Here is a 24798-nt window from a genome sequence, read left to right as displayed (position 1 = left end):
GGCATCTATTGGAGGGCCACCAATCAACATGCTGCAGTGATTGAGAAAGTAAGCAAATGAAATCATGGTCACAGCTTTCTTGTCTATTAAATGACAGTTATACTTTACAAGATTAATATGAGGATTAAATAAGAGCTCAGTAAAGTGGGTGGGGAATATAGCTGTTATAATGGTGCTGGGCTCAATCCCCAAGACTGCAAAAAAAAAAAAATCAGCAATAATTATAAGATGATGTATTAAACAGGACATGTAGTATTAATGACATGAGGAACATAAAAATGTATCCAGAATATATGGTAAATATCAAAGGATTACAAAAGTGTAGGACAATATATGGTTTAAAAGAAATTAGAATACCAAAGGCCGATGGAACTGGATTCTAGTTCTATTTCTGCCAAATTTCAAATAATGTCACTTAAATCCCTCTGCCTTAATTTCTCTTACTTTCTCACTTCTTAATTTCAGAGTGATTTAAGTGAAATTATTTGTATGCTCAAAAATAAGGCAAGATGAGAGTACTTTCAGCTTTCAGAAGTCTCTATATTCATTTTGATCATCCTTTCTATTATAGTTCAATCTCTTAATTTTACTCATAATTTTCAGGGCACTTTTAGTATCCCAAATTTGTTTTTCCCCTGACCTGGTTCATATAAGAGTTTTTCATTTTCTGTTACAATGAATAATAATTTACAGTTAGTTTTCAAGTGTCCTTTGGGGACTTATCCTATTTTTATTATTACATTTTTTATTATGTTTAGTTTTATAATTGTACTTTCAACCACTCCTTTCTGCTGTCATATATTGCACACATGGGATCTGCAACCTAATTTAATAAGCACAATAAGTTCAAAAAAGTAAAAGGCTTTGTTGAAAATAATTACAAGGTAAAACATTTTTCTTATATTTCACTAGTTTGAATTTTACATATTGTACTAATTAGCTTCTTCTACTGCTCAAATAATGGAAGGGTGCTTATATTCCATGCTAGAGAAAATAGCTACTTAATAACATTTAGAATTTAATTTAAAAATACTATAGTGGGATGTATAAATGGTGTAGTTTTTAGCCCAATTCCTTTGAGACATCAGATACTCATTAGCTATATTATATATTCTAACAATGAAGTTGAACAGTTTTTACTTTACACTGTTGTTGCTTTTAATAAATACATTTAATAAATAAATAACCTAGGCTAATTGGAGTATAATATGAATTCTATGAATTCTATCCCAAAATATAAAAATTTAACTGATGAATATTTGGGTGGCCATAAAAAATATGTGGGGTAGGAGGGATAGCTTAAAAATATCAGCAAGTTTGACTTCATAATGGCTGCCATTCTAACTGGAGTGAGATGGTATCTTTGTGTAGTTTTAATTTGCTTGTCTCTAATTGCTAGAGATGGTGAGCATTTTTTCATGTAATTATTGATTGATTGTATAAACTCCTCTGAGAAGTGTCTGTTCAGATCCTTGGCCCATTTGTTGATTGGGTTACTTGTTTTTTTGTTGTTTAATTTTTTTGAGTTCTTTGTATACTCTGGATATTAGGGCTCTATCTGAAGTGTGAGGAGTAAAAATTTGTTCCCAGGATGTAGGCTCCCTATTTACCTCTCTTATTGTTTCTCTTGCTGAGAAAAAACTTGTTAGTTTGAATACATCCCATTTGTTGATTTTTGATTTTAACTCTTGTGTTATAGTGTCCTATTAAGGAATTTGGAGCCCGACCCCCTGAGATGGAAATTAGGGCCAACTTTTTCTTCTATTAGACGTAGAGTCTCTGGTTTGATTCCTAGCTCCTTGATCCATTTTGAGTTAACTTTCGTACATGGTGAGAGAAAGGGATTCCATTTCATTTTGAAATTATGAAGTCAAACAATAACAAGTGCTGGCGAGGATGTGGGGAAAAAGGTACACTTTACATTGCTGGTGGGACTGCAAATTGGTGCAGCCAATTTGGAAATCAGTATGGAGATTCCTTGGAAAACTGGGAATGGAACCACCATTTGACCCAGCTATTCCTCTTCTCGGACTATACCCAAAAGACCTAAAAAGAGCATACTACACGGACACAGCTACATCAATGTTCATAGCAGCACAATTCACAATAGCTAGACTGTGGAACCAACCTAGATGCCCTTCAATAGATGAATGGATAAAAAAAATGTGGCATTTATACACAGTGGAATATTACTCAGCACTAAAAAATAACAAAATCATGGCATTTGCAGGGAAATGGATGGCATTAGAGCAGATTATGCTAAGTGAAGTTAGCTAATCCCTAAAAACAAATGCTGAATGTCTTCTCTGATATAAGGGGGGTGACTCAAAATGTGGTAAGGAGGAAGAGCATGAGAAGAAAATTGCCTCTAGATAAGGAAGAGAGGTAGGAGGGAAAGGGAGGGAGAAGTGGAATTGCATGGAAGATGGAAAGACACCCTCATCGTTATACAAAATACACGTAGGATGATGTGAGGGGGGGAAAAAAAGAAATGTGCCACATTAGATTGGGTAGAGAGAAGTATGGGAGGGGAGAGTAGGGGGGAATAAGGAAGGGGAGGAGGGATAGGAAGGGCAGCAGAATAAAATAGACACTAGTATTGCTGTATGTATATACATGTCTGTATGACCAATGTGATTCTGCAACCTGTACACTCAGAAAAATGGGAAATTATACCCATTTGGATTCAAATGTATGACATGTCAAGATCATTGTATTGTCATGTGCAACTAATAAAAAAAATGAAAAAAAACCCAGTAAAATTAGTATAAGAAAGTAATTGTTCTTACAAAAGTTAAAATTTTAATTTACTGTGTGTGCAAGTTTTTTTTCCTTCAGAATTAATACATATAGAGTAAATAAATGAAACATTACAAAAAAATCAGCATTTAGTACCTAGGAAAAAATTGACAAATTTTCAGCCTAAAGAATAACAACAGAGCATAGAGATGGCTTTTTGACACACAGAGTACATGTCAAGCCTCTCTTTGCAAAAGGAGGCAGGTATTGCAGTCACACGCTTTTGATGTGTGCCCATTACTTTTTCCCATTTTGTTTAAATGCTGGGCTTGTGATTTTATCCGAGCTGAGAGGGTGCTCATTTGTCCTGGAAAGCCCAAATTCCTGACTTGGTTTCCAGGACTCTTAGGAAACCCTGCTGATTTGTCATCACTCCATTCATATTTTACAGAGAAAAGCTCTAGGATCATGAAATGATGGCTTTATATTAGGAACTTGACATATTGGCTATGATTTTTTTTTTTTTTCCCTTGGGAGTACTGAATTGCCACTAGCTCTTTAGGAGGAATTCTTAAGGACAATAGACAGTAGACAAAGGACAGTGAAATAAAAATGCTTTAGCTAGCCAGATGGCCAGAAACTGAAGGTTATATCCCAAACCTAGGAACTACAAGATCATTTCCTTGGTTCACTCAATACCTAGGTTTGCATTGAAGATTGAATGAGTTTCCTCAAAGAGCAGCCTTAAAAGTGCTATGTTTTCACCAAAATTGTATATTATACATGTTCATAGGAGAGTAAAGAATGTAATTTGGCAAGTGCAGAGAATGCAAGTGACAGTTTGGCGGCAGATGAAGCCAGATTCAAACCAGAGCTCTGCCAATGGCCCGTTACAGGGTGCTGGATGCTTGCTGATCCTCAGTTTCTTGTTTCTAAATTGAGAACGGTTACATACACTTCATTAGGTTCCTCTGTGGGTATTCTATGGAATGACATCTGTAGGGCTCACACTTGATGACACTATCTGGCACATACATATCAAATTCTCCATAAGTAGTCATGCATAATTTTGAAATGGCTCTCCAAGGTTGTATGTGTGTTTCTGGAAGAGTCTAAGCTTTATTATCTCTTTCAGAGATATAAGATTTGCATTTTTCTCTCCTCTTCCCCCCTTTCTAATCCCTGATCTACTTAGCTGCCAAAGTGATCATTTAAAAAACACAAATTGCCTCTATCCTTCCAGAGATTTTCTACCAGACATAGACTTCAAGCTAAACTCCCTGCTATGATGTTTGAAGCCCTTCTTGCCTCTCTAGTGTTAGGGACTCAGCTCCAGCCACACTTCCTATTTCTCAAAACTATTCATCTCTTTTCAACTTCCTTTGCCTGGAAAAATCTTTTCCCTTCACACTAAGCTCTTGGATTAAAGATACTCACTCTAGAGAAACCTTCTCTAATCACCTTTAGTAAGTTTCTTGTTACCTTTTCACAGCAGCATGGGGATATCCCTTTTTGCCTGTCTATGTACAGTCTATTCTACTTTAAAACTCCACCGTTTTTTTAGCACATTGTTGTAAGTGCTCAGAACAGTGCCCAACATATAGTACATGCTGAATACATATTTGGAATGCAAGGGATAAGTAAATGTATGCTTGGATGAGGGAGTCCTCCTCAATGTCTAGGTTAGTGGGAGTTCATAATATGCTGACTACAATTGTACATATTTTTGCATAATTAGTACGTTCCTGAAAATGTAAACATAAATCAAACTTTATATGTGTATTAACAGAATTGAAATTTTACAGTGACTTGAGAGTTATTTCCAGAGATGACTTAGCTTCCTTCTGAATAAGCTTCATTTGACAGAACAAAGAGCTAAAATTAACTTGCACATCTCCATCACTATTGAAATCCAGGACCTAAAAGTTGAGGATACATTTAGGTGGTGCTGGAGGATTGGCTTGGTGGTTTTGAGCTTTCATTTTAATGTTGTCCCACATGCACTTAGTTAAAAAGACTCTGGGTCAACTTCAGCTGAAAATCTTCAAGTGACATAAAGAGCCAAACAGAATGTGATAGAAGAGCTAGAAGACAATGACCAGGGTGGTGATTGAGAATATGTTCATGTGCAGAATAATAGTTGAGGGAAGTGAGAGTGAACCTCAGAGGGTGCACCATGGCCATCTTCAAATATTACTGAGCCTTGGCATGGAAGAGGAACCCCACTTTCTCTATTCTACCACAGGGCAAAGATAGAATCACTATTTGAAAGTCATTGAGCAGTATATTCCAACTTAGCCAAAGGAAGCATTTTAAGAATAGTAAAGTTATATAAATATAAAATATAATAACAGTCTCAGGAAATGGTGTGTTTGCTATCACTGGAGCAATTTAAAATGACTGATGAGAACTTACTGGAGAGACTGGGCAGGTAAGGAATCCAGCATCCTGTGATAGATTTTTCCCATTGACTTAAGGCCATTCATACTGGCACTAACAAAGAAGGGGATCTAAAAATTTATGAAACAAGGTGAATGAAATTAAATTATTCATAACTTTTTTCAGGGACATTTTTATGTTTGCTTAATTACGAGAGAATCCACTTGGATTTTTTATGAGGAATCACATAACAGTATCCATAACAACATGTGGTCACCTAATTGTCCTCAGAAAAGACGGGCTGACTTAACTATAGGATGTCAGCCTTCCTAAGTGGGAAGTGGCAAATTGGAACTCTGCTACCCATAGCCCTATTTCTCTGGATAGTAATTTCAGATTCTTACCTTAATAAATGTTAAACGAATATTTAAAGTATATTACCTCAGGAAGGTGCTAAATTATCTACTTGCATGGTATGTGTCTTGGGTGGTTTGACCCTTGCTCCAAGTTAAACAATTTATAGTAGAACTGTTAACTCCACATATTAAATTCTGCCCCGTGTCATCCTGCTTCTCACAATTAATTCTGTGAATTTTGTTTCTAAAACCTGGATAAAGGTCAAGATTGGCATTCTTCTGTGTTGATTTCTTCTATTTACTCTATGTTCATCTTTTAAGTATTTTCTTTTAAAGTTTTAAGTAGGTAAATAAAAGCTGAAGACATATTTTGTTTCAGCCACCAGTAGAGAAAGAAAAACAATGTTAAAAGAAATAAGAGATATTTAAAACTTCATTTGAGGAAGGTTCATTTCTTATAATCACCCTAGACTTCTTTACAAAAGTAACAGGTTTCCCTGGTAAGAACAAATCTTGGTCCCATTATTTGAAGTTGCAATGACATTTTTCTATATTAAGAGTTCTTAACACATGCATGTACACATAAAGACACACATGCTAATTCTGGTAAAGGAGGCAAGAGGAAACTTTGAGATGTGTTTATGGCTTTGATGGTGGTGATGGTTTCACAGGGGTATACCAATAATTTGTTGAGTTGCATACATTGAATATACACAGCTTTTTATATGTCAATCATATTATAAAAAATTGAAATTTTTTTCCTGTCATTTCAAATGCATCATAATAGTGTTTCCCTGTTTTGGCCTCATTATTTTAGGAAGCTAGACTGAGAAGACCTCCAGGAGAATGGTCAAGATGGGCACCAAAGTTGTTATTGGGATTATGTCTAAAAAATAACTATTTGTTATCTGAACACTATAAAGCCTCTTTCTTACCATCAGATTTCTACTACTTCACATGTTATATTGCCACATCATTTTGAGTGGAACTTTCTTAATAATGTTATAGTAAAAAAAACACACATACACACATTTGTTTTTCAGGTAATTTTGGAAGACTTACTGTGTCCTTAATTAGTTCATAACACCGAAGGTGACAATCTACTATATAAATCGCAACCCTGAAATCATCTTAAAGACCAATTGGAAAATTGAATTTGAAAACAAATTTTTTGAGAATTTATTAGTTATATAAAGTCAGTATAAACTTATTTTTATCTTTTTCTAAATAGATAATAATTATACACTGATAATATATTTTACTAAGGATTTAACTATTTCTCAAAAACTTTATTGTGTTATATTTGGGGATAAATGGAAACATTATAGAGTGATTTTTTAATAATCATAATTTTAAAATGTATAGGTCAGAAGTAAAAGAAAAAAATTGAACTGTATTGCTGTTACCAACAATATCGTGAAAGTCATTTCCTGGTTACTTCTCTGAATGCCTCTGCTAATTTGGAGGCAGCAGCCTCTTGGTCCTATCAGTGCCAGTACCTGAGTGTTCAGCGACACAGGCAAGCTAATCTGCTTGGAACATGGAACATCCAATGATAGATGAGGTTTCCTTTTATGAACCTATAGGTAATATAGACAATTCAAATTGCTTTTATTTCACAAATATGCAAAGCTAGAGAATCAGTCCAGGACAGATCGAATCTTGCTGAAAATGCCTTGTCATGTTTTCTAACAGTGTCTCAAGCACATATATTTTGTCAAGTTCAGTGGAGTGGTTTGTTTATATTTCTACTCAATAATTCATTGGTATTATATGGATGTGACTAGATTTTAGAAATAATACTTGTGATTCAATTCATTCGGTGATCCATATTTATGGCATCCTTTTATGATGGGCAAAAATCAAAACAGCTGCAAAAAATAACAATTTCAAGTTTCCTTTGTGATTTGTTAATTCCCTATCCCATGGGCCCTGGTGAGTATGCCAAATACTAATGAGAATCAGCATTATGCTGGTTAGAGGGTATGCAATGTTATATACCCTTTCGGGGTTGTGTGGCTTAATGTTATTCACGTCTGCCCTAATTCAATCTGTGTTTCTCTGTTGGTAGTTTCTAGAATTTCTCTATTTTAAGTGGGACATCCTACAATTGGCATATAAACAAGATAATTAATCTGTAGGATTTTCATCCTTAGCAATTAAAAAAAAATTTTTTTTTTAGTTGTTGATGGACCTTTATTTTATTCATTTATTTATATGTGGTGCTGAGAATCAAACCCAGTGTCTCACACATGTGAGGCAAGTGGTCTACCACTGAGCCACAACCCCAGCCCTCATCCATAACAGTTTTACTGATATTTTCTTCTCATGTGGAAATGATTTAAAGATTGAATAAGTACAGGTAAAGTTTGCTGACCTGAAGGAGATGGGGTCCCTGGGCAGGGGCAGTGTAAGCTCTGGTACAACCCACAAGATTGGGACCTACGTGGGTGATGGTTCTCCTCCCAACTTTGCTATTGAAAGCTTTATCCCAAGCAGGGAACCAAGTAAACCTCTATAGGTTGCTCATTTATTTCTATATAAGTGTTTATGGAGTGCCGACTCTGCAGTCTAGGGATACAGTTTGAAGCAAAATAGACAAGAATCTTTGGCCTCATGGAGCTTATATTGGTGGGAGATAAGGTCTTGCCAACAACGTGTAGAGCTTGGGAGTGTCCTCTTTCAGCTTTTGACATCATTTTTTTTTTCATTTTTTTTCCTTCCCCTTCCTTCTTCTCTTTTATTCTCTCTCTCCCTCCTTTTCTTCTCTCCATTATCTCTTCCTCCTCTTCCTTCTTCCTTCTTTGCTCTTTCTTGTTTTTTCTCTCTTTCTCTTTGTGGTACTAAGGATTGAACCCAGGGGTGCTCTACCACTGAGCATTCCCAGCACACTTTATTCTTATTTTGACACAGGGTCTCAATAAGTTCCCCAGGCTAGCATCAAATTTGTAATCTTCCTGCCTTAGTCTCCTGAGTCGCTGGGATTACTGTCATGCACCACCATGCCTGGATGATATCAGTGTCTTCAACAAGTTGGGAAAATGAACAAAAGATAGAACTTAGCTGAATCCTCTGCTTTAGAGTAGTTTACAAGGGTACAGTCCTGGTTGTTGGAGTTTCTGACCAATGTGATCTATAAATACCCTGATTTCTTGTATCCTAAGTCTAACATCTTACAAGGTCTCTTTCAATCACCAGAATGTGCTGACATAGAACCTGATGCTCTTGGCCCATAATAGGGAGGTAAAGCCGTGTGTGTGTGTGTGTGTGTGTGTGTGTGTGTGTGTGTGTCTTTTCTAGCAATGGTGATGAACTCAGGCTCACTTGTGGATTGATGTTCCTGTGTATTCTGTGGTTCTTGTGTGAGGAGGCCAACTAGGCAAGATATTTTGGAGTACTGGACTAGTATCCTAGTATTTGGCTGTGAGATCTCCCTGTTAGGTTTCAGTTTCTTCACAGTGTAAAAGGGGGAAATGGGAGCAGATGATCTTGCAAGACTCTTCCAGCATTAACGTTCTCTTTATGGCTAAATAAGGGACCCAGCTCTGGGAGCTGCCTGTGACTTCTGACTTTGTGAGCATTGTTCACTGAACAGCTCAGCCTAACAAAGACAAGTTTAGGAATGTATTTTCAAAAAATGATGGCATGAGTTTCATCAATGAATAGCACAGCCAACTCAGTAGCCTGCCTCTGACAAAATGATGTGTTGAAGTGTATCGTTACCCATTGCTGGGGAATACATTATCACACTCTTAGCAGCTTAGAACAACACGCATCTTTACCTCACCCTTTCTGTGAATCAGGAAGTTGAGAGTGGCTTAGCTGAATTCTCTCCTTTAGAGTCGGTCACAAGGGTGCAATTAAGGTCTTGGCCAGGCTGGTGTCTTATCTGAAGGCTTGACTGGGGAAGTATCCACTTCCAAGATCATGGGAGTGTTGGAGTGTGTTCAGTTTTTCAAGGACTGTTGGACTGAGGGCCTTAGTGCCTAGCTGGCAGTTGGACTGAGTTCACCCTCCGATCCTTGCCATATGGGCCTCCCTAATATGGTAACTTGTTTTATCAAAACTAGTATGGAAGAGGGTCTGCTAGCTAGCAAGATGGAAGTCACAGTCTTAGGTGGCCTAATAATGGAATTGATATCCCATTACCTTCCATGGTGGAAGCAAATGACCAGGCTTGCACATTTAAGAGGAGAGACTGACACAGGGCAAGAATGCCAGGAGGCAGAGATGATTGGTAACCATCTCAGAATGTGCCTGCTGCAAAGTTCTGTCTCCTCCTACACTATGCATGAAGAGCTCTCCTAATGTATTTAAATCCTGAGCTCTCCTAATATATTTAAAGGCTAGTTAAACAAAAGTAAAAATTGACAACTAAATGCAATGTGGGATCTTTTTTGGTGGTATTTGAATAGGGCCTTTAGTTTAGTTAAAGGTATTATTAGCAATATTAATTTCCTAGTTCTAATAATATTGTAGCTATGTAAGAAAAGTAAATTATGGAAACCAGGATGAAGGATATATGCAAAATTTATGTACCATTTTCATAACTTCTAAGTATAAAATTCATTCAAATTAACAGTTATAAAAGATGTGATCTATAAAATTTAATAATCTGTTAGCCATATAAACTTAATTCTGTGGCTGTAGCTTATTCAGTAATTTTAAGTTTATGTCCTTATCAGAACTTTTTTGTAGATAAAAACCCATTATGGATATACACTATAACAAAATTTGTAAAAATTTTGTTAAATTTTTTAAAGAAAATTTAAATAAATTCTCTAAAATAGTTTTGGAGGTAAAATGGATAAATTTTTGGTAGGGATCACTTTAGAATATCGTGTCTAGTGAAAACACCATAAAAATCTCACTATCACCATATAAATAGCATTATTTATTTTTTTATTGAATGTTTCAACAAATAATTATAGAAGTAGTATAAGAGCTTTCCTCTTTAATTTTATTTGAAATGTGTCAAGGACTTTTGCACAATACCAGATATACTTCACACATCAATTTAAAATAATCACCATTTCTAAAATAGTAATTCTGATAGCCAAAGTGGATCCTCCCTTGTGATGAGCACTGTTTTTCATTTGCCAGTCTACTTGTTGCTTGGATATAGATACTTATATTCCAAAATAGTGTGGCCTGTCTCACCACACTGTTCCATGTGATGAAAAGCAAAATTCTTCAGCCCTTCATAGGCAGTGGAATTTGATGCAAAGCAAGAACAAATGGCTCCTCCTTTTGCTTACTGTTTAAAAGGGCAGCTAGTTATTAATATTATATCACAATGTCACACGTCCTGGTCCAGCAATTTAAAGATTATGGCTCTTGGATGGTTATAACTCTTTAGAGAGCTATTTTGAAACACTCTAGACATTTTTCTTAGGTTCTATTTTTAGATTGAAGGGTCTAATGGTATTTTAATGTCTCTATATATTCCCATAACAAATCCTGAGAAAAACGCTTATTACTTTTGAAATTTAGCAAGGCTGGTGGGATTATCAGTGCTCCTCTGAGAAGTATTGCATTAAAGAGTGAATCTTGATTTACAGAATGTCTGTGGCAAAAGGATTATGAAAAATGGTACAAACTTCAGATTTTCTAGAACCCTCACTTTTCAAAAGAAGAAGCTGAGTCTTGGCAGGACTGAACTGTTGGCCCAAGATCAGACAGTGGAGAGGTGGCCATGTGAAGGTTATAGGTGGTAGACTTAGAAAAAAATGACCATGGTAACAATGAGAACGTGTTAGTTTCTGAATTAAAAAACCTAACTTTAGAAAATGGAAACAGTTCTGCTAGGCCCCTGTATCAAACTTCATTGGTGTTGCCCTGGAAAGATTCTGAAAAAAAGATGTGGAATGATTAAAAAAAACACACACACACAAAAAACAGCAGCTTCAGAAGTGAGAAAAGGCCTGGGAACTGCTTGGGAGAGGTCATTTGTAGTAATCTTCCACACCTTCAAAAAATGTTAGATAATATTTTTATTCAATTTCCAATGGTGCCTGAAATTTCATCAAAGACTGCTTTGTGCTAGCAAGCAGTCTTCCTTTAAAGATGCAAAAATTGCCAGAAAACTAAGTGTCCATCTATTTTTGTGTAATACTCTGTTTTTTTCCCCCATCTCTTATTTGAAAGCCTACTTAAGATCTGCTACAGTGGGGAATGCAGTTTTGATTGCAGGAAGGGAAGAATATGTTCTAAGTCCTCTGGTGGATGTGGTTTTCTGGGTGGGGTGCTGGAGTCAGGGTGGTCAGGATGGCATCAGGACACTAGGACCCTGGCTAGGATGAGAAGACAAAAGGGGCTTACCAAAGACAAGTCATCTGTGGGCTGTCTCATACCTAGATAAGAAAGTGGAAACCTCTCTTTGTCTTCCTTGGCCGCTTTAAAAATACAATATTTCACTGCAGGTGTACTATGCTTTTGTCAAATGAATTGAGATCCTATCCACCCTGTATGTAGCTGTGCAATGGGAAAATACATATCAAGTTGCAAATTAACCTTGAGTGGTACTATTGAAACATCTATTCATGAAGAACTCACCTGTAGTAAGTTAATTGAATGGGTCCTTGGGTCTATCTGCCTGGGTTCTAATCGTGGATTTGCCATTCATTACTCAGTAGGACAAGTTTCTTATTTTTCCTATGCTTGTTTCCTTATCTGTATATTAGAAATAATAGTAATAACACCTCTCATATAAGGCTGTTGTGAGAAATACACAAATTAATGCTTGCGAAACCCTGAGAAAGATGCCTAAAAGTGTAAGCAAATGCCTAATGATCTATGTTCTCCACATTCCTTAACTATGTGCCCCAGTTTTGTTTTTCAAAATATAGTCTAACTTCTCTGGAATAAAATGTAGGGAAGGAGATATTTTAAAACCGTGTTATTTAAATGATACTTTCTTACTTCTGTAAGTATCTAATATATTTTCTGAACAGCAATCATGTGTCTTTTTATACCACCATACTGGCCTGGAACAATTCATATTTCATTTACTAAAAGTAATTCTTTCTGGTGTAAAACTTCTTTTCCCAACCTTCACTATCAAATTTGGCTACATATTAAGGTATGTAGGTAATTTTGTGTCAGGATTCTAAAATATGCTCAATTTCTAACATGATGTTCTGAAATTCAAAAACATTTTTTTATTAGAATGTAATTGTTGATAATTCATTTTCTACATTTTTATATTTAACAAGGTCTTTCCCTCCCTCAAGATTCTTTGACTTCTCTGTTCCATTTTATCTCAATGGCTGGCATACCCATTGTGTTACTGTAATTTATAGAAGTAAGAATGGTGTGTTATATATGAGCTTGTTTGATCAAGGAGTTTTTTGAAATCTAATTATTAGGCCTTTATTTGAGAACAGATGATATGGGAGAGTAGGTAGAGCATGGCCTGAATGTTCAAACACCTGGGATCTTTCCTACTTCTGCTTAGGAAGCTGCTGTTAGGAGCTGTGTGACCTTGAGTACATCCCAAATTCTACAGTGCCTGTGCTTATAAAATGGAGGAATTGAATGAGGTGTTGTTTAAGGTTTCCTACACATTTAATATTGTATGATGCTGTGATATCATGTCCACATTTGTGAAGTGTGTGCTTTGATCTGACTGACATATATGCGCCCCCCCCCAGTTTCCTTAAAATCCATTGAAATGACCTTGGCTGATGACCAGCAAGGACAAAAAGATGCACCCTCCAAGTGTAAGGTAGAGCTATCCACCTGCATCTGAAAGGAAACAGTTCATGGCTTGGCCTTGTTAGCATCCAACTTTCCATCCACAGAGCTGTGAGTCCGGGCGGTTTGATTGCATCTTAGGTGAATAAAGACAAGCTCCAGGGACATCATTATTCTTACCATTAACAGATAATTGTTTGTACTTTTCTATCTGCAGAAGACAAAATAAAAATCTGAAAAGATAAATGAATAACTGTGCAAGGTCTCCTGAGTTGCCACTTTGTGTAATGTTTCTTTTCTAGGGAGGCTGGGGGAAGTTAAGAACAACTTTTCTTTGTGTATCTTAGTGATATTTTGAATTTCTCAAAGGGAAGTAAAAGAAACAAGAGTAACCCTATTTTGTGACCTACTTCTGCTTTTGCAATTTCGAGGCCTTCATTCCCCTGTTAAGTTTTTCCTTTTGATATCAAGTAGAAATCTTTTTTTTTTTTTTTGACTGGCCAGTGTATTTTAGCAGAGAAAATTTAAAAATAATCATTTGAGATAAATGATTACCTACTACTATCTACTACCACAAGAAGTAGGTAGATGATGTGTTAGGGAATACATTATTTTTCTAGAATTCAGATAATATGATAACTGAAATCATTGTGATAGGTCTGGATGCAGAAATTTAAGTTGTTGACTGTAGGAAATATAAGTTCAAATAACATTACAGCACAAGTTGCTAACATTGATATTTTTTGAGGAGTATTTTAGTAAAATATTCATTTTCACCATTTTCTTTTCTTCTAGGCGTGGCCTCCTGCCCTGTAGATCTTTCTGTGAGGCTGCAAAGGAAGGCTGTGAGTCTGTCCTGGGGATGGTGAACTCCTCCTGGCCCAATTTTCTCAAATGCTCCCAGTTTAAAAACCAAACTGAAAGCAGCAACATCAGCCGGATTTGCTTCTCCCCACAGCAAGAGAATGGAAAGCAATGTAGGTGTCTGTGTTTCATTTCATTTTTACATTTTAATTTGTGTATACCATTCATACAGGATGTATGCAAATAACTTTGTAGGCCAATCATTTTAACATAGTGACCAGATCCCAGATCAAGAAGCAGGTTCTTAGTAGCACCCAAGAAACTCCTTCAGGCCCACCCCAAATATTTCATCTTCTCCAAAGAAATCTCTATCCTGACTTTAATCACTTTGGGTAATTTTGTTTTTCTAAACTTCATATAAATGAAATCATAGAGTATAAAACATTTCTGTATCTGACTGCATTTGCTTAGCATTATTTTGAGAAATTTATTATGTTTTAATCTTGAGGTTAATTCATTTTCATTGTTATGTATTATTCTAATATATTATTATATAAAAATATGTTTCTCTGTTCTGCTCTTGGTGGACATTCATTTCAAGTTTTCAGCTATTGTGCATAGTAATGCTATTAATTTTCTCATAACGTGTCTGAACATGGTTATGTATTTGTTTAACAAAAAAGTTTTTAAAAATGGTCATTTAACATCTATGTATGAAATTGCAGTTGTTCCACATCCTTCCTGACCTTTGGCATTGTCAGTCTTTTTCATTTTAATAATTCTGGTGGGAATATTAATGGTATCTCTGTGGTTTTAAGTTGTATTTTCCTGATGACTTTGATCACATTTTGAAAAATTTTGGGGTATTTTTTAATTTGTTCTAATTAGTCATACATGACAGTAGAATGCATTTTGACATAGCATACATAAATGGAGTATAACTTCTCATTCTTCTGGCTGTCCATGATATAGAGTTACACTGGTCATATATGCACATAGGGCAATAAGTCCTATTTATTTTACCTTCCTACCTCCATTCCCCCTCTCCTTCTTTTATCCCCCCTGTCTAAACCAAAGCAGCTTGGTTCTTCCCTAGCCCACCTATATTTGAATATCCTTTTTTGATATGTTTCTAGAGATATTTTGCCCATTTCTCATATTTTTATTATGGTTTTGTATACATACTGGATATACTCATTGTTATGGTTTGGATCTTAAGTGTCCCCAAGGCCCCTTGTGCTAAAGGCTTGGCTGTCAGCCTTTTGTGATATTAAGAGGTGGTAGAACCTTTGGGAAGTGGGGCTTGGTGGGGCTGGAGGTGTGCCCTTGAGAGGGCTCTTGGCCCCTTCTCTCTTTCTTTCTTTGCCTCCTGGCTGGAGCCTCCTTGCCCATGAGTTTCTGCCATGATGTTCTGCCTCACCACAGGCCCAAAGCAATGGGACCAATCAGCCATGGTCTTTCACCTCTGAAATCATGAACCAAAATAAACTTTTCTCCCTTTAAATTGTTTATCTCAAGCATTGTAGTGATGAAAAATTGATCAACATCATTGGATGTATGTATTATAAAGATGTCCCAACCATTGCTGGAACTTGAGATGTTCCAGCCCTCTCAAGTCTATTGGAATTGAAGTCTTATTTTTTTTTTTAATTTTACCTTTTTTTTTTTTTTAGTTACACATAAGAATAGAATGTATTTTGACATACTATACGTACATGGAGTATAACTTCCCATTCTTTTGCTTGTGCGTGATATGGAGTTACACTGGTAATGCATTCATATATGAACATAGGAAAGTTATATCTGATTCATTTGACTGTTTTTCCTATTCCCATCCCAGCTCCTTTACTTCATTCTCCTTTATCTAATCCAAAGTACTTCTTCTATTCTTCCCTATACCTTATTGTGTATTAGCATCTGCGTTTTGTGTAAGCATCCTCATATCAGAGAGAACACTGAGCCTTTGGTTTTTTTGGGATTGGTTTATTTTGCTTAGCATGATATTCTCAAGCTCCATTCATTTACTGGCAAATGCTGATTTTTAGTCCTTTGTATTTAAACCAAGGAGTGGGATAGCTGGGTCAAATGGTGGTTCCATTCCAAGTTTTCTGAGGAATCTCCATACTGCTTTGAATATTGGCTGCATCAATTTGCAGTTCCACCAGTAATGTATGAGTGAGCCTTTTCCCCGAAATCCTCACCAACATTTGTTGTTACTTTTTTTTTTTGATAATTGCCATTCTGACTGGAGTGAGATGAAATCTCAGTGTAGTTTTGATTTGCATTTCTCTAGTTGCTAGAGATGTTGAACATTTTTTTATATATTTGTTGACTGATGTTACTACGAAGTGCCTGTTCAGTTCCTTTGCCCATTTATTGATTGGGTTATTTGGTTTTTTGTTTATTTTTGTTTTGGGTTTTTTTTCTGTGTGTGTGTGTGTGTGTTAAGTTATTTGAGTTCTCTATAAATCCTGGAGATCAATGCTCTATCTGAAGTGTGGGTGGCAAAGATTTTCTCCATTCTGTAGGCTCTCTCTTCATGCTCTTGATTGTTTCCTTTGCTGTGAAGATGGTTTTTAGTTTGATACTATCTGATTTATTGATTATTGATTTTACTTCTTGTGCTTTTGGAGTCTTGTTGAGGAATTTGATTCCTGAGCTAACATAATATAAATTTGGGCCTACATTTTCTTTTGTTAGGCTCAGGGTCTCTGGTCTAATGCTTGGTCTTAGATCCACTTTGAGTTGAGTTTTGTGTAGGTGAGAAATAGGGGTTTAATTTCATTTTGCTACATATAGATTTCCAGTTTTCTCAGCACCATTTGTTGAAGAGGCTCTTTTCTCCACTGTATGTTTATGGCACCTTTTTCTAGTATGAGTTAACTGTATTCATGTGAGTTTGTCTCTGTGTTTTCTATTTTTGTACCATTGGTCTTCATGTCTGTTTTGGTGCCAATACCATGCCACTTTTGTTATTAAAGCTCTATAGTATAATTTAAGGTCTGGTATTGTGATGTTCGTGCTTCTTGCTGAAGATTGTATTGCTTTTCTTGCTGAAGATTATATTGGCTATTCTGGGCCTCTTATTTTTCCAAATGAATTTCATGACTGCTTTTTCTATTTTTATGCAGAATGTCATTGGAATTTTATTAGGAATTGCATTAAATCCGTAAAATGCTTTTTGTAGAATGGCCATTTTGACAATATTAATTCTGCCTACCCAAGAACACAGGAGACCTTTCCATCTTCTAAGGTCTTCTTCAATTTCTTTCTTTAGTGTTCTGTAGTTTTCATTGTTGAGATCTTTCACCTCTTTTGGTAGATTGATTCCCAAGTATTTTTTTTTTTAAGGTTATGGTGAATAGGGGTAGTTTTCCTCATTTCTCTTTCATAGTTACATCACTGATATATAGGAATGCGTTTGATTTATGAGTGTTGATTTTATATCCTGATAGTTTGATGAATTCATTTATTAGTTCTAGAAGTTTTCTGGTGGAATTTTTCAGATCTTCCAAATATAGAATCATGTCATTGTCTGTTGCCAGGGGGCAAAATTGCGACATATGCAGTAGAGGGGAAAAATAAAGAATGTCCACGTGCTTCTGCCCCTTTCGATGCTTTATTCACTCAAATTACTCAATACAATTTAACTCTATTGGTTCTTAATCAGGAAAATGACAATCCTTAATGCTAGTCACTGCAATAGACATAATCAATTCACAGTAAACAATTCTGAATTAATCAATTCACAACAAACAGTTCTAGATTAATTCTAAGCACTGCAAACACACTTAATCATGACAGGCTAGTGAAAGACATTCCCTCTGTGTGCTAAGTTCAAAGGTCTCAAGCCTTAGGCTTTACGTCCAGCAGATGCACACTCACTCAGACAGCAGTGATCAGGTTTCAAACCAAAGCAGGCTTCTTCTTGTGTAGAGTGGACGACCTGTTGAGGAGAGGGTCACATAGGGAGAAGTTGCAGCTCTCACCAGGGTCCAGACAGAAGGTAGAGTTTGAGAGCAGTGAGGATCACACAGAGGCTCTGGAAACAACACGTGATGGGATGTCAGTCCAGGTCCTCATCAGGCCCTTGTTTTGGCTGACTGAATCCCTGTTCATCAGCTCTATTATTTATACTAAATTTGGGGGCTTTTTGACCCCCCTTGCAATCCTTATCAGCTACCACTGGATTTCTCCATGACATCATTTACCCTGGGGTCAGAAACCTGGGGTCTCCACCCTGATCTTCTTGTCTTTCCCTTTTATCAGGTGAGGACAACCTGCCAGAGGCTTCTTTCTCTCTGTTTATCAGGGTGAAGGGAAGTAACTTGTCTGAGGCCATACTGGAGGGCTCTGTGGGTGTGCCTGGTGAGACTGCAGGTTTCAAACTGGAATTTTAAAAACGGAGTTGCTTAGGCTCAGGCCCAAGGCCATCCTCATATCATCAAATAGTGATAGCTTGAGTTATTCTTTTCCTATTCATAAACCTTTAATTTCTTTCTTCTAAATTGTTCTGTCTAGAGTTTTAAGGACAATGTTGAATAGAAGTGGTGAAAGAGGGCATCCTTGTCTTGTTCAAGTTTTTAAAAGGAGTGCTTTCAATTTTTCTCCTTTTAGAATGACTTTGGCCTTGGGTTTAACATATTTGGCTTTTACAATGCTAAGGTATGTTCCTACTATCCCTAGTTTTTCTAGTGTTTTTAACATGAATGGATGCTCTATTTTGTCAGATTTTTTTTTGGCATCTATTGAAATAATGAATTATGTTTATTGGCTTCTGGATGTTGAATCAACCTTGCAGCATCCTTGGAATGAACCCCACTCTATCATGGTGCACTATCTTTTTAATATGTTTTTGTATGTGATTTGTCAGTATTTATTAAGAATTTTTGCATCTATATTCATCAGGGATAGTGGTCTGGAGTTTTCTTTCCATTATGTGTCTTGGTCTGATTTTGATATCAAGGTCATACTAGCTTCATAGAATGAGTTTGGAAGGTTCCTTCCTTTTCTATTTTATGGAATAATTTCTCCATGACATCATTAGTTAGTTCTTCTTTGAAGGTCTGGTAGAACTCAACTGAGAATCCGTCTGGTCCTGGGCTTTTCTTTATTGGTAGGCTTTTGATGGCATTTTCGATTTCATTGCTTGAAATCAATCTGTTTAAATTTTCTATGTTCTCCTTCAATTTGGGTAGGCATGCCCCTAGAAATTTATTGATGTCTTCAAGATTTTCTATGTTATTAAGAATATAAATTTTCAAAATAGTTTCTGATTATCATTTGTATTTCAGCAGTGTCTGTTGTAATACTTCCCTTTTCATCATGAATTTTAATAATTTGAGTTTTCTCTCTCTTTTTTAACTTAGTTAAGGGTTTATCAATTTTATGTATTTCTTAAAAACAAACTTTTTGTTTCATCAATGTTTGGATTGTTTGAGTTTCGTTGATTTTAGCTCTGATTTTAATTATTGCCTGTCTCCTACTACTTTTGGTGTTGATTTGTTCTTGTATCTCTGGGGCTTTAGATGTAATATTAGGTTATTTATTTGGCGGCTTCTATCCTTTTAATGAATGAACTCAATGCATGAACTTTTCTCTTAGCAGTGCCTTCATAGTGTCCCAGAGATTTTGATATATTCTATCACTATTCTTATTTACCTGTAAGTATTTTTTATTTCATCCTGATTTTTTTCTGCTATTCATTCATTTTTCAATAGGTGTTAGAGTAGATTCTATTTTATTTTATCTTTAATTTCTAATTTCATTCCATTATGATCTGATAGAAGGCAAGGTGTTATATCTATTTTTTGTTTGTTTGTTTGCTAAGAGTTGCTTTGTGGCCTAAGATATGGACTATTTTAAAGAAGGATCCATGTGCTGTTGAGAACATGTATTCAAGTCATTGATGGATTAAAATATTCTATATGTGTCTGTTAAGTCCAAATTATTAATTATATTTTTTAGTTCTATAACATCTTCAGTTTTTGCTTGGAGAATTTAGCCAGTGGTGAGAGAGGTGTGTTAAAATTACCAGTGTGGTTGTGTTGTGATCTATTTGATTCCTGAAGTTGAGTAGGGGTTTGTTTGATATATGTAGGCTCCATTGTTTGGGGCATAAATATTTATGATTGTTATGTCTTGTTGATGTATAATTCCCTTAAGCAGTACGAAATGTCCTTTTTTGTCCCTTCTGATTAACTTTGGCTTGAAACCCACTTAATCTCATATGAGGATAGAGACTCCTGATTGTTTACAGGATCCATGTTAATGATAAAATTTTTTCCATCCTTTTACCTCCAGTCTGTGCCTTTTTTTGCCTATGAGTCTCTTGGAAACAGCATATTTTGAGTTCTTATTTTTCAATTCAATCTGCCAGTCTATGTTTTCCGATTGATGGGTTTAGGTCATTTACATTCAATATTATTATTGAGAAATGATTCTTAGTCCCTATAATTTTGATTTATTTCTAGTTTTTAATTTGAATTAGTTTCTCCTTTGACTGACTATTCTTCTAGTGTAATTCCTCCCTTTGCTGGTTTTCACTTTTATTTTTCATTTCTCTTTTATGAAATATTATATTGAGTATGCTTTGTAATGCAGGCTTTCTGGTTGTGAATTTTTTTAACTTTTGTCTGTCATGGAAGGTTTTTATTTCATCATCAATTCTAAAGATTAATTTTGCTAGAGATGGTATGCTTGGCTAACCTCCATTTTCATTCAGAGCTTGGTATATATTCAAAGACCTCTAGCTTTGGGGCTTAGATTTAGAAATCAGCTGTGATCTAGACTGTTTTCCCTCTAAATGTAAACTGTCAATTTTTTTCTCTCAATCTTTAAAATTCTATCTTTATTCTGTATGTTAGGCATCTTCGTAATTGTGTCCCTTGGTATGAATCTGTTGTAATTTTGTATATTTGGGGTCCTCTCCGGGTCCTATATCTGATTTTCTGTTTCATTCTTTAGGTTTGGGAAATTTCTGATATTATTTCATTTAAAAAATTATGCACTCCTTTGGTTTGTATCTCTGAGCCTTAATTTATCCTAATAATCTTAAATTTGGTCTTTTGAGGTTATCCCCACAATTCTTGGAAGTTCTGTTCATAGTCTCTTAACATCTTTTCTCTGTGCTCAACTTTGTTTTCAAGATCATATGTTTTGTCTTCATAGCCTGAAACTGTGTCTTCCAAGTGGACTAGTCTGTTGGTGATGATTTTCATTGAGTTTTTAATTTGGTTTATTGATTCCTTCATTTTGAGGATTTCTGCTTGATTTTTTTTTCCAGAATCTCTATCCCTTTATTGAAGTGATCTTTCATGTTCTGAATTTTCTCTAGGATTTCACTCCTTACATCATCCTTTATCTTGCAGATTAGTTTATGTACATTCTAAACCCCTTCCCTGATATTTTAACTGTGGTGTTCATGGATTATGTTATTGAAGTATCTTGTTTTGTTTGGGGTGATTTGTTCGTTTGCTTTTTCATGTTGTTTGTGTGCATCCCCATCTAACAGTATGGATCTGAGGCAGTAGACTCTACCAGCTTATAGTATCCCTGAAGGTTTCTAGTACTTCTGTTTAGGGGCAGACAAATAATAACAACAACCAATGCAAACAATAGACAGCATTTAACCAAAAAGTTCCTGCTATGATGTTTATAATGTTGTCACAATAAACAGAAATGATATGATCTGTTATTGCCTACAATAAAAACAGCAAGTTTGCAAAAGGGTTTAAAATTTTGAATGGTGGACAGGAAGAAAACAGAAGTGATTAGAATGTGATGATTATGAGGGATGGGAAGAGAAGATAGAAGTAAAAAATATAAAGGAAGAATGAAAGAGAACAAGAGAGATTGGCTGTTAACAGAAGAGAGAGAAAGAATCAAGGGAAAAGATAATTGAGATAAAACAAATATATATGAAATAAAAATTTAAAAAATAAAAATAAAAGAATATAAAACAACTGAAATATAATAATCAAACATCTTAGTCCTCAAAATAATGATCCATGAAAAATAACTGGCTTCAAAAATGCTAGAAATGAGAAGGAAAAAAAATATATGAAAATGTATAAATGTCCATGAATCATATGGTCACACTTAAACAGAAAAACAAAAACAAAAATAAAAACAAAAACAAAACTCAATGAAAAGTTAAAGGATTTTTTCTCTTGGAGATCAAGATTCCTAGCTTCCCTTCTCAGCAGTATTAGGGGGGGTGCCTGGATTATGATGCTTATTCCACCCTCAGGGTGGGGTTGCTAGAGTGAGAGAATTAATATCATAGGCAGAACTCCTGGAGGTGATGTTTAGGCTTAGGTGGGCTCCAGGTTCTGTACTGAATGCCAATTGGTCTGATGATTTTAAATCAGTGCACCTCCAGGGCACAGCAATTGTAGTCCATGCTGGAAGACTGTACTCTGGGGATCTCCCCTGAGTTCCACTGGTGCAGTAGAGGAGACAACTTTTAGCCCACTATGTCACTTGCAGACCATGGTCTCAGGTTCAGTTTCCAAACTGAATCTCTTCAGCCCCTGCCCTTTCGGTGGTTTCCCAGTCAGGTACATCTCTCCCAGTCAGTCCTACAAGTAGCCAGATTGTGGCAGGAAGGGGAGATCTGGGTGGGTTTCCATGATCACTTGGCCCCTGTGTAAACCTCTCTCCACATTTGATTTTCTCCTGGTCACTGAGGCACATGCTATGCTGTACAGTGTGGGTTTGACAGGCCTGTATTTTGGGCCAAACTCAGGTTTGCCAATTCTTGAGCCGCCGACCCTCTTGGCACAGCTGTAAAAAGGCTCCTTTCTCTGTCCTTCTCATGCAGCTGGGGAAGATGTGGTTTCTTTCCTGTATGCGAATGTTGTGTAGCAGCATGCCTTTCAGTTTAGTTGGGTATTGTCTTTGCTCTCTAAACTCTCTGTACCCAGACAGCTTCAGTCCTTCAAAACATATGGGTTCCTTTAATTCTGGGATCCCTCCACTTTGCTCAAGGAGGGACTGCTGTGACTGGTGCCTCTGGTCATGCCAGTGGCAATGGTGCTGGGGATTTCTTCCTTATTTTATGATATCCAACCTCCCGAGTCCCTGATCTGCTTTGAATGTCCAGTATTAAATTCCAGGAAAGTCACCCCCCATGTTTTTTTGTCCACCCACCTTGCTGGGAAACTGCCTTTCTGCTTTCTTGGTTTCATGCCATGGAGCAGCTAAGGAAGCAAACTTCTCTATTCCATCATCTTAAAATCCCCCTGAAGGTCTTAATTGTAATGGGTACATATTATCGATTTTTTCTTTTGTGAGAATTATTTTTAAGAAATCTTTGCTTACACCTGAAACACAGAAGTTTCTTTTAGCTTTCTTCTAGGAATGTTATTGTTGAGCATTCAGTTTTACATATATACTATAATTGTGGAATTAATATTTTGAGTGTGGTGAAAAGTTGGGATTAATTTTTTTCTTTGTACATATTCAACTGACATGGTTTTTTAGAGAACAATCCTTTCCCCCTGCACTATTATATCAGAGTTGTTATCAGTCAAGAGATTAACTATGAGCATATCTAGTTTTTTGATTATTGACAGAATATGATGAATTCAAGACCACACTGTCTGAGTTACAATAGGCTTATAGTAAAAATTTATATTGAATCATATATATCCTTTATTTCCTTCTTAAAGATTTTTCAATTATTTTTGTCCATTTGAACTTAATATAAATATTTCAAAATTTTATTTATTTATTTTAATTAGGTATTTATGATAGCAGAATGCATTTTGATTCATTGTACACAAATGAAGCACAACTTTTTATTTCTTTGGTTGTACACGATATAGCATTGCACCATATGTGCACTCACACATGTACCTAGGGTAATAATGTCTATCTCATTCCACAATCTTTCCTGCCCCCAAACCCCCTCCCCTTTCTTTTCTCCCCTTTGCCCAATCAAAGTTCCTCCATTTTTCCAATGTCTCCCTCCATTATGGATCAGCATCCACTTATCAGAGAAAACATTCAGCCTTTGTTTTTTTTGGATTGGCTTACTTTGCTTAGCGTGACATTTTCCAGATCTATCCATCTGCCTGCTAATACCATAATTTTATTCTCTTTTAATGCTAAGTAATATTCCATTGTGTATATTTACCACAGTTTCTTTATCCATTCACCTATTGAAGGGCATCTAGGTTGCTTCCACAGTTTAGCTATTGTGAATTGAGCTGCTTTAAACATTGATGTGGCTGTGTCTCTGTAGTATGCTGTTTTTAAGTCCTTTGGCTATAGATCAAGGAGAGGGATAGCTGGGTCAAAAGGTGGTTCCATTCCCCGTTTTCCAAGGAATCTCCATACTGCTTTCCATAGGGGTTGCACCAATTTGCAGTCCCACCAGCAATGTATGAGTATGCCTTTTATCTCACATCCTCGCCAACAATTATTGTTGTTTGTATTCTTGATAACTGCCATTCTGACTGGAGTGAGATAAAATCTTAGTTTTGATTTCCATTTCTCTAATTACTAGAGATGTTGAAGATTTTTTTCATGTATTTGTTAATTGATTATATATCTTCTTCTGAGAAGTGTCTTTTCAGCTCCTCAGCCCATGTATTGATTGGATTGTTTGTTTTTTTGGTGTTAAGTTTTTGGAGTTCTTTATATATCCTGGAGATTAGTGCTGTATCATATGTGCACTTGGCAAAAATTTGCTTCTAAAATGTAGGCTCTCTCTTTACCTTGTTGACTGTTTCTTTGGCTGAGAAGAATCTTTTTAGTTTGAACCCATCCCATTTATTAATTCTTGGTTTTATTTCTTGCGCTTTAGGAGTCTTGTTAA

The 24798-nt window shown here is 36.0% G+C and overlaps 1 protein-coding gene across 2 annotated transcripts in view; it reads left to right on the top strand.

Moving 5' to 3' along the window:
- The window catches only part of Corin (corin, serine peptidase), a 258053-nt gene that overhangs the window by 88787 nt on the left and 144468 nt on the right, over window positions 1-24798 (top strand). For both annotated transcript variants that reach the window (XM_040292471.2, XM_040292470.2), the window contains exon 5: window positions 13965-14146. In XM_040292471.2, coding sequence (XP_040148405.2) covers window positions 13965-14146 — 182 coding nt within the window. The remainder of the gene's footprint in view (window positions 1-13964; window positions 14147-24798) is intronic.

The sequence above is a fragment of the Ictidomys tridecemlineatus genome, chromosome 9, assembly GCF_052094955.1.
Source record: "Ictidomys tridecemlineatus isolate mIctTri1 chromosome 9, mIctTri1.hap1, whole genome shotgun sequence".
NCBI lineage: Eukaryota > Metazoa > Chordata > Mammalia > Rodentia > Sciuridae > Ictidomys > Ictidomys tridecemlineatus.
Note: the sequence above shows the minus strand (reverse complement) of the source record. Positions and strands in the feature narration are given on the sequence as shown.